Below are 10,981 nucleotides of genomic sequence, written 5' to 3'. Positions count from 1 at the left end.
CACTAAGCAAGTTCTGAGGAATGCAATAAAGAATTACGAAATAGAATGATAGCATCAACACTGATCCCTTAAATGTCAACCTCGTCCCATTAATAACAAGACATGGAAGTCAATATTCAGGAAGTGATGTGAAGCAGTGATGTGAAGCAGTCATGATTAGAGTCAGAAAAATACTTGCAAGGAAAGCCAGCAACATGCATAACGTTTTGGGTTGAAAGTATATGCAATTGAGGGGCGACTATTTTTGTTAGATATTTTTTATTCACAGTAACATTTTTGGAACTGCAGGCGTAAGGAAACAACGTAACTCAAGGTGTCTCCCCTTTTTGAAGTTATTGTGTGTATTTGTTTGCATGTCTCCGGGCAGAAATGACTTGTTTGTGTATTGGGTTCTGTTTGTGTTCAAAGATCAAGGAATTGATACCAGCTGTAAATCTGCGGTTGAAAAGCAGTGATGTGTGGTTGGAACAGGCGAAAAGGGAGGGGGGGGGATAGCAATGCAATAAAAGAGCCAGAAAAGTGTACTAGACGGGGAGCTAGGGGAGGGAGGAGTGGGGGGAGCGCGCTTGGTTGTGAGAGAGGCTAAATTTAAATCGTAATTGGCCGACTTCCACAAGCTTGCGGGCATTTTAATGAGTCATAATAACTTCATTTAAAACCAGCTGAGCAGAAATAGATTGGAGAGGAGCCTGTGGCCTGTATGGATTGGTGTTTTTGTCAGGCCCGGAGCCCACTCCATTTCATCGCCCAGAAAGCCGCAGACACGCATGCACACACACGCTGGGGGGGGGGGGACATCTGACTGGGGTTACACATAGTGTGTGTGCGTGCACGTGTTTCTTTAAAAATACAAATATTCAAAACTATTTGTATTGAAAATCACCCTGGGTATTTAAAAATGCCCTGGTGTACAGTATACTGTCCAAGCCTAGTTGTAGCTTCAGTTAGTAACCATACATGTCAGCCCGACGAACTGTCTGTATATTAAACAGTCTGAATGATCACTGTTAATGTATCTGTGGCTGCCTGTGTTGACTACATATCAAAAAATAATAACCAGCTGGTTAACCTACTCACCCAGAGGACAGCATTGGCTGGAGCGAGTACAACCAACCTTGGTGTAAATTGGGGAGAGTGAGAGAACGTGTGACCTGACTAATCAGACTACGTCACACCCGCATCAAAATATCTCAATTAGAAGGATTTTCTCAGAAAAGGAAAACATCTGGGAAGGATGAAAATCAGCCCTTATCATAAAATGCCACTGATTCTCTATCTGGCTCAGCAGAAGAACACTGATGTTGTTGTTGTTCTAATGACATAACCACGTATCATACATTGCAGTGGCTATAAGATTATCTAGTGTTTATCTGTGACTGAAATTAGGAGAGGAATTTGTTGGCACTGGCAGAGCTGGGCCAGTCGAGCTGGGCCAGTATTTATTTTTTTACCCGAGGCAGTCTGGGTGTTTAAGCAGGTTCCAGTGAGTGTGGGAGAGCACTGTCGCGTGTCCTAAAATGATCCCATAACCATGCACTTAGGTCTTTCTATTAGCTGTCACCACAGCAAAAGCATGGCTTTTGTGTAATGGTATTAGGGAAATGTCCTTTGTCAGACCTGACCACCATTCCAGACTTCATTTAGTCTGCACCCTTCAATTATATGACAATCCGTTAACCATGTGAAAATTATATTTTGCACGTAGTTGTCATTGCTATCAAGCACATAGCATTCTGTTGTATGCAGAAATGTTCTATGGTTAAGACCTAAGCTTACTATCAATGCAATATGTTCTTGATTTATTTTGTATGAAAATCTACCATCTATAAACATGGTATGACACTGACGACACTTGCATAATTTGCCAGATTGGTCTTGTCACAACATTCCCCCCCGAAAAAATATACGAGACGGATTTAATCTTTGTGGGCCATTTCGTGACGGAAATAAACTCTGTCATACGCTACCACAATGCCAACCCAGGAAAAGAAAGCATGATTTGTTTGCCACGTAAATGGCCATGAAAGTAAATATCCTCCAAGGCATGGCCTTTATTGCATTATGTAAGTTGGACGATAGCTCTGGGAAAGTTTTAGATCAATTTCTCAGCACAGATTAGAAAGCTATGAATCCCATTTATGGAAGAGACTCCCTTCTGAAATACTCTAAGAATTTTTTTATTTTCGGGATGAAGAGACAATCAACCCGCTAAGCAAAGATCCGCAGACGGTGCTTTCATGTATGAAAAAAAAGGGAGAGAGAGAGAAAGTGAAAGAGGGGGAAAAAAAGATAAAAGCACTCCCAAAGCCATCTGGAAGTAGCCAGGACACACAAGGCTTGCTTTTATGCTACTAATTCCACTAGGAGGTGCAGCATAAAAGCAGAGCGTGGATATTATGTTCTAACTGTTGCGAACTATTAAATGGCCTCGGAATACTAATCTTGGTGGTCAGGCAGAGGGAGGACTATTTTTGACTGGAGTAAACTGTCTGTCGTTTGGGGCTCAGGAAGCCTCTCAGAGGAGATGCTTCTGCTCTCTGTTAAATTGATGAGCCGTCTAGCCAGTAGTGCCTTTCAAGTCTGAGCACAGTCAAAGGAGCTACTATACTATCCCTTCAGGTGTCAAAAATGTAGTTATAGATTAACTATACTGAACAAAAATATAAACGCATCATGTAAAGTTTTGGTCTCATGATTCATGAGCTGAAATAAAAGATCCCAGAAATGTTCTATATGCACAAAATGATTATTTCTCTCAAATGTTGTGCACAATTTTTTTTACATCCCTGGTAGTGAGCCTTTCTCCTTTGCCAAGATAATCTATTCACCTGACAGGTGTGGCATATCAAGAAGCTAATTAAAGAGCATGATCATTACACAGGTGCACCTTGTGCTTGGGACAATAAAAGGATGCTCAAATATACAGTTTTGTCACACAACACAATGCCACAGATGTCTCAAGTTTTGAGGGAGTCCACCAGAGCTGTTGCCAGAGAATTGAATGTTAATTTCTCTACCATAAGCTGCCTCCAATGTCATTTTGGAGAATTTGGCAGTATGTCCAACTAGCCTCACAACCGCAGACCATGTGTAACCACTCCAGCCCATGACCTCTACTTCCGGCCCCTTCACCCTGCGGGATCGTCTGAGACCAGCCACCTGGACAGCTGATGAAACTGAGTAGTATTTCTGTTTGTAATAAAGCCCTTTTGTGGGGGGAAAATAATTTTGAATGGCTGGGCTTGGCTCCCCAGTGGCATAGGCCCACCCACTTGGGAGCCAGGCCCACCCATGGCTGGTCCCCTGGCCAGAAATGTGAAATCTATAGATTAGGTGCCTAATTTATTTATTTCAATTGACTGATTTCCTTATATGAACTGAACTCAGTAAAAGTGTTAATTGTTGCATGCTGCATTTATATTTTTGTTCAGTAAAGAAAGGACTGTACAGTGGCAGCTTGGCCTATTTTTGCCCAGCAGATTCTTAGCCTTTGTTGGCTCTCGGCCAATGGCTTGTCACTTCTCGAGTGTCGGTTCTATCGTTACTATATCTGGGTGCTGTGTTGCACTGCAGAGTGACTGACTAGGAGCTGCTTCAGAGGAAGAGGGCAGCAGATCTGGAATGTGTGGCAGGACATTGTAAAACGTTTTAGTGAGGAAGTTAATGGCCCGTCACACTGTCCACTTTTGTGAAGAAAAAAATGTTTATGGAATTGACTTTCTTTTTTCTCACTTTCTCTCACCCTACTTTTTCCCCTTTTCCACTTCTTGCTAGGAAAGATTATGGCTCAGTCCCCCCTCTCTCAGAAAAACAAATGACATAATGGAAAGAGCAAGCAGCAAACTCCTTCTGTCATTTGGCAGACATCTTGGCCAAAGATGAAGGTTTTTAAGACTATTTAAGGTGAAGTTTTTTCACTCAATACTTTTACTTTTGGAATTTGTATAATTTATATCACATTCCGTTTGAACTCGTTGGCAATAAAACTTTGTGCGTTTTAACTGGGTGAAAAATCATTTTGGATGCAAACGAAATAAACAAGTATGTAAATCAGTGCACCTGAGTGCAGTTAAACGCTGCATGTTTTCCACATTTCCAGTTGATTTGGTTTTTGGATTTCCTATTATCTCTTCTTGGCCATATCGGCAGTTTGTTTCTGTTGGCTCTGCGACCATGTGCTCCTAGTTGGCACTTCAGATGTCCACATATTTCAGACTGTTCTCGTCTTTAAGGGATAATCTGGATTAGTGATGTTCAGCTGTCACCAACAAATCTTCAGGTACATAGAGTCCCCTTGCTATTGGCATTGTATTACGGAAACTCTCACAATCCCATTGAAAAGGAATTATTACCATCTTGGATTTGGGCATTTTTAAAGTCTTCTGTTAAACATTTCTGTCCGTCTTCCCTCCCAAAACAAATATTTTCCCTCCCTTTTCCTGTCTCATTTACTGTCCCAGAGGTAATTGTTGCCTACAGCCCCCACCCCCCAGGCATCCTAACTCTACTCTGGCCTTAATAAACCCAGTAGTTCCTTTGACAACGTGTGACTTGAAAGCAGGAAATAATGGGCCCTAAATGCTAAATCTTTACAGGTTATTGACCTGTGGAGAGAGCGCGTATGCAGCAGGCTCTGCCATCGTTTCAGTTTCCCCTTTCTAGCCCTGTGACCATTTTGTTTCACTGCAGACACTGTAGCACCCATTTGTCAGGAACTGTGCAGCATTTCTACGGCTTCTGAACCAATTGTTCATGCCATCTTTGCGATACTGGCTCAAATACAGCAGCACCACATGATTGTCTTTTATGGCCACAGCTTGTTGTCTTTTGTTACATTTGAATACCAGGTTGCCCGGTCTTTGGTTGCTTTTTAGTGGCTGGACTGTTTTACATTGGCCGTTTCTTTTGACTGGTACTGTTAAAAGGCATCTAGAGGCGTCTGTTGGAACCGGCTTCACACAGTCATCTTTTCCCCAGGCCAAATATAAAGGCTGGCAAATGACAACCGAAAACGCCTCCCTTCCATCTATTTCTCCTAAGCAATAAAGGCATTTACAGCACTGTAAAGACATGTCAATTGCTGTATCCAGCGGGTTTTCTGTGTCCTGCAATAGTCATGGGGGGTCGAGGGTTCACCTCGTGGTCAGACTCTCAGGTTCATATGGAAAAAAGCTGCAGCCTCCCGTCCCCTCGCCAAAAACCAAATCCAACGGTTATCGCTCAGCTCCAACAGTTCAAAGAAGTGTTTATGTCCTGGAACATTCCATGACCTTCCCAGGCCAGGGGAGTGACACAGTGACTAGCTCTGGGTCTAGATATGTTTGATATAGAAACGGTCCCCCACTAATCATGGCTACCATTTTCTGAACTGTGGATAGGTCTTTTTCAGTACATTGATGTACATTTAGGCCTGTGTTACGCACCAGTGGCCTGTCTGTGTTGGTTCAATTAACTTGGTTTGAATGCAAAGGGAGAACTGCATCCACTCACATCAAACCATTCAAATGAAAGCTGTCTTAGAAACAAAATGGCTTGTTAGGGTGTCATTCCAACGGTCGCTTTTGAGGACAGCTGGCCCAAACTGGCCTGACCTCCGCATTAGGAGTTGATCTCCCTCTATTGTGGAGACCAAGGCTATTCAAATCAGGCCTCTTTGCCTTGAGGAATGGAAGTCTTCCTTGAGGAATGGCCCCTGTGTTGGAGGGAGCAGAGGGGGAACAGGGGCAGCCAGCCGGACTGACTTCAGGAGGTCCCGTCCTCATTTCCTGCCACTTCACACCAGCAAAGCCCCAGTGGGTCCTCTCTGGCCCGGCTCATGTTTCCTCCCCAAAGCTTTAAGAGGCCTTTGTGTCCGAGCGTGCCGGACCGAGGTGGAACACGCCAACATGTCATAACTTAAGAACGTCTAGCGACCCACTTCCGGAAAAAATGGGGAGTAGGTAAAGCCGGAGAACACATGGAAACTTTCACCTCTGTGGCAGAGAGGAGGAAGGTGTTGGGGAGGAAGAGTGAAAGGTAGTTTGTAGGGTTGTGATACCAGTATCATAATATTGTACCATAGCAAAAATGAACACACAGCTTTTTAAAAACCTGCTGTATGTAAAATATAGTGTTTTATAGCTCGGAAAATAAATAATTGACTCTGGATGACAACATAATGATGTTTTGTTTCCAACGTTTCGGCTGTTTTCCAAAATAAGTTAAATCCGCTTTGTGTTTTGTTTCTTTACTAACAAGTATCACGATACCAGTATCGTCCCAGCCCTAGTAGTTTGGTGGGCTGGAAGGATGGGGAGGTAGGGAGGATGTGAGTTAGTGTGGCTGCTATGACAAGCAGGCAGGCAATCTGGCCTTCAAAGGCCCAGACAAGGCTGAGGCTCAGACTAGTGTACTGCCTGAACAAGGCTCTGACTGACGTCGGGGGATTATGTGGACTGAGATGCCCCTGGTATCCCCAAGGCAAGAGCACTGAAAATAGCTTTATTGTACAGAGGAAAGAGCGAGCAACAGAGAGGGCGAGGGAGAAAAAAGCCTGTCTGTGACCTACTGGACAGACAAATTTGGTTTGCAGGCAAAATGGATTAAGAGATTTGAGCATCAAAAAACAAGGGTGACTGATTGTGCTGAAGCGCATCCATTTTGAGGGTTTGAATTCAGAGACTGCTTTGGTGTGTGTCTGTGTGCACGCACACGCCCTCACATTCGGCAAGTCAATATTTGTCTGCTTTCCTCGTCTCTAGACATCCTCGTTCTGAGCAGTAGACCATAAAACTGTCATGTGGCCTGAAGATTTTCTGTTTTTATTTCTGTTTTCCCCCCCTGCTGATAACAATATCATTGTAAACCAGCTAACCGCTCTCCCATGTCCTTATGGTCAGGATTTGCAAGGGGGAAAACAGTTTTATCTTATCTACTGTACAGTGTTTGCTTACACAATCGTGTAATTCCGAGTATCCAAGTATTTTGTCTGTCTGTCTGTGTCTGTGCTACACGTGTCTATGGGTAGTTGTATGTCTATTTGTATAAATTACTGTATATGTTTGTTAGTCAGTGCTGTGTGCCCTTGGTCTATGTGTGTCGTGTCTGTGCGTGCGTAACACACTGTGTGTGTGCCTGTGTGTGTGTTTTGAGAGGAATCCTGGCTGCGGCCCAGGATTTTTGTCTTGGTTGATAAAAAATGTGCTGCCTGCGGTACACATCTACTTGAGCGAGGGAACACACAGTTCTGGGCTGTCCTTTCCAATTGGCAGTCTCCGTACTGTTCTGTGACTGATAAGAGGGTAGTGTAAATAAAACTGTACAGCACAGCTCGTTACCGCTGAAGGGAGAGGAGAGGGAGAGAGGAAAAAAGGGAGAGCGTGGTGTCTGTACTCATTGTTCTGACGGATGTGTGTGTGTGTGTGTGTGTGTGGGGGTTTTTTGCACCCAGTGTACTGTCTTGCGTAACCCATTTGTGTAGGCTCACCGAACAGCCAGGCTGTGTTTTTGTTGGTTTCTGTGTTTGTCTGCTCAAATATCCCTCCCCCTCTCTCTCTCTCTCTCTCTCTCTCTCTCTCGTGTTCTTTCTCTCTCTCTCGTGTTCTTTCTCTCGTGCTCTCTCTCTGCCTCTCCACAAAAGGAACAAACTGCATCTTCTGTCTGAGAAGTGCAGTTGAATGGCATAGTTATGCGATCACATTGAGGGTAGGCTGTGTGTGTGGCGGTGTGATGCGGTGCGGATGGGCTCCGTTAGATTGGGTTAGCACAGACACATCGTGGGGTGGGCTACTGGCACTTCCAATCAGGGGTGCCCCCCCCCCTTACAAAAACACATGCTGTAGCCCTCCCACCGCGACCACTTCGCTCAGCTCGAGTTCCCCACCACCCCCCACCTCCCTCCAATCTGTGCCGTGACTTTGTTTTAATAATAATTTGGTAGGTGCTTATAATTGTCCTATTTCACACATGTACACGTGTGTATTATATGCCTGTTTTGAATTGGAAATGTGTTTTTTTGCATATCCCATCTCCCTAAGGAGAAGGAGGTTTCCTCTCGCCACGGCTGCCACGCAAGGCCATAAACAAAGTGTTCTGTTTCTTTTTGAAACACAAAAAATCTCGCTGCCAAAATATGTTGTGCAATATTACAGAGGAGGAAGCAAAAAGGGTCCGTCCGTGGCACGTGGCACAAACCCCCACTCCCCCTCCTTTTCCCTGGGTTATTCGAAGCAACAGTTGTGCAAGGCCCATTATGTCAGGTTAGGGCCCGGTTGTGGCAACTTGAAGGAGGGAGGCCAAGGAGGGAGGAAGCAGGGGTTGTTAGAGAACAATTATTTTATAGCCACTTCTTTCTTTCTCTCTCTGGAGAGGCAGGCAGTTATTTTGAGCCGCAGAGTTGGTGCTTCCACGGCACTACCCGGGGCAGAGGGTCGGGGGAGGGAGGCACTGTGCCAGGCAGGAGTTTTTCTCTCACCTCTCCTCTAGCTGGCTACGAGATGCCTTCTATTGATAAAAAAATAAGTAGGAAAGGGAATGAAAATGTATCACTTTAATTTGGGTTAGGGTTTTTCAGTGGCCTCCTGAACAGGTCCTGCCTGCCAGCTGGGTGGCTGGCTGACTGGGTGCTGTGACCCCTCTAACGGTCCTCCTCCCCACTCAGACAGTAATGACCCACACCAATAAGGTGCCACGGAGGTTTTGTCCACATAAAGACACGGGCGTCACGCCGCCACTTCCTCTAAAGATTTATGTCCATGTGCCGGGGTGTACACTTCAGCCTCCCTGGGGAGCGGTTAGTGTTGTGCCATTTGTGGGGCCCCGGTTCACTAAGCCTGCGCTGTGCTGGATCCCCCCAGGTAAAGATTGAATTGGCTCATGGTCCCTTTTAGTGAGGACTGCTCATGGTTACAGTACATTGAATGAACCTAGCAGTCAAAAAAGCATTATAGTCAATGCCAGGAGTCTTTCTAGACCAGTGGTCGGCAACAGGTGAACGGCGGGCCAAAACAGGCATAAATAATACATTTATTTTTCATATATTTTTTTTTTTGTATTAGAACTTTTGGTCAGAAGACACTAAAATCTCTTAAGAATTCAGCTGAAAAGGATTTTAATCTATTGTATTCCCGTAAATAAAATAAACATTATCATGTCTCAATGTAATCAAGGTATGAAATTGTATTTGAAAATCATCTCTCTTTGGTCTTAATTATGGTAATTTGACAAATTATTATAATTAAGTTCCTGCCTCCAGACCATCCTCAAATTGTCCGGCAGCTGAATCTAATTGCCTACCTGTGTTCTAGACCATGTGACCCAACCAGGAAAGAATCCTGACCCTATAATATCCAATAATCTCCATTGGGCTCTGGAAGAAGCAGGGGGAGCTGATTTTTATTAATGCAAATTTAAAATGTGATATTCTGTCTCTCACCTGAACACGGTTTCCTCTCCAAAGGTTAAGTATCTTTTAACAGACAAATTGTGCCATATGTTCAACTCTGCATTAAACATCCCTGCCCATACGTTGCCTTAAAATATGCAGAAAATCAAGGGTATTCCTTTGGCAAGTTTTTTTCTACTGAAGTCCATATTTCTGTAGAAGAAATGGCTATAGGAACTAATGCCTTGTGCTGTGAGTGTGTGAAATCACAGTTAAGGTCTAGTACAATAACTCAAACAGTTACATAAGTTACATAAGTAACTGGCAAATGTACAACTCCATCTTGTCCATCATGCCTCAGTGTAACTTGTCTTCCTCAGACTAACAGTGTAGCTGTTTTGTAATAGTGTTGCAAAACCGACACCCAGTTTCTCTCTATCTCGGAGACCAAAAAAAGTTATGAGAATTAACTTCCTGTTTTGATTTGCTGCTGCTGCTGCCGGAGGGTGTCGTAACCCTTGGAGACGATGCCAAGAACAGAACAACCAAGGTCTGGTTTAGGGTTCTCATTGTCCTGGGATCAGGACCACACAGGAACACCGAACACACCTGTTTGATATCTGGGTGGAGCAGGACAGCGAGTTAGCAAGCCTTGACGTGCTCCCATAGCACCCCCTGTTTGTGTTTTGATAAATACCTCTGCTCCTCATGCTGCACTCATACAGTTCAATTCAATAAACATTATTTTGTTATTGCCCCTGGCTGGGGAATAAATCAAGTTTATTGAACTGAATTGGATTGTAGAAGTGCAGTGTGAAGAGAAGAGGCCCAACGTTGGCACATGTTCCCATACTGCACTAATAAAGCTGCTCAGACACAATGAATGGCTCATGTAATATTCAGTGCTATGTCAATACCAATTTTCAAAAATAGGAACATCACTTATACATCTGAGTTTGCTTGTTACAGGTGCGTGGGAATTGTTTTTTATGATATCTTTAAAAGAAAAACCTGCACTCTGCTCTGCTCTTGGCAGTATCAGTTTGTTAATTTAAATACATGTTTTCACTACACAAAAATGGTATAGCTGTTCCGAAGGCTATGTAGCACTACCCCACATGCTGTACTACGCAAGTAGAGTTAAGCCAACTACACTGTAGGAACCATATTATGTCATCCTACATAACTACTGCTGTACACACCTTTTTCTATTCATATACGGTCTATAAACACCCATCCATATTTGACACCCTCCTGTCTCCTCTCCTGTGTTGCAGCTGGTGAGAAGGCCATTGTCTGTGACCAGTGTGGGGCCCAGTTCCAGAAGGAGGATGCTCTGGAGGCTCACAGACAGATCCACACATGTAAGAACACAGCCCCCCCACATCTGCTTCAATAAGGCTTTCCACATGTTCCCCCATCACTCTGTGTGTTAGGGAGATTGTGATCTCTTTGAAACAGTTGCTCCACTCCCACCATGGTCTTGTACACCCATCTCTGTCTGTGTCTGTTGTGCAAGTGTCTACAGTACGCTCTTGAGCTTAAAGTTTGAACCAATTCAGGCGAAACAGGTCAGATTGATGGCTACAAATATGGCCAAAGAAAACAGATGAATTTTAG

At 44.1% G+C, this 10,981-nt stretch overlaps 1 protein-coding gene across 5 annotated transcripts in view; it reads left to right on the top strand.

The window, feature by feature from the left end:
- The window catches only part of LOC112257980 (zinc finger and BTB domain-containing protein 16-A), a 137,514-nt gene that overhangs the window by 66,821 nt on the left and 59,712 nt on the right, over positions 1–10,981 (top strand). For all 5 annotated transcript variants that reach the window (XR_002954668.2, XM_024431971.2, XM_024431970.2 and 2 more), the window contains exon 4: positions 10,639–10,725. Coding sequence is in view for 4 of the 5 variants with exons in the window: in XM_024431971.2 (XP_024287739.1) it covers positions 10,639–10,725 (87 nt within the window). In the remaining variant the exon portion in view is untranslated. The remainder of the gene's footprint in view (positions 1–10,638; positions 10,726–10,981) is intronic.

The sequence above is a fragment of the Oncorhynchus tshawytscha genome, linkage group LG09 (assembly GCF_018296145.1).
Source record: "Oncorhynchus tshawytscha isolate Ot180627B linkage group LG09, Otsh_v2.0, whole genome shotgun sequence".
NCBI classification, from domain to species: domain Eukaryota; kingdom Metazoa; phylum Chordata; class Actinopteri; order Salmoniformes; family Salmonidae; genus Oncorhynchus; species Oncorhynchus tshawytscha.
This window is presented reverse-complemented; position numbering and strand designations above follow the sequence as displayed.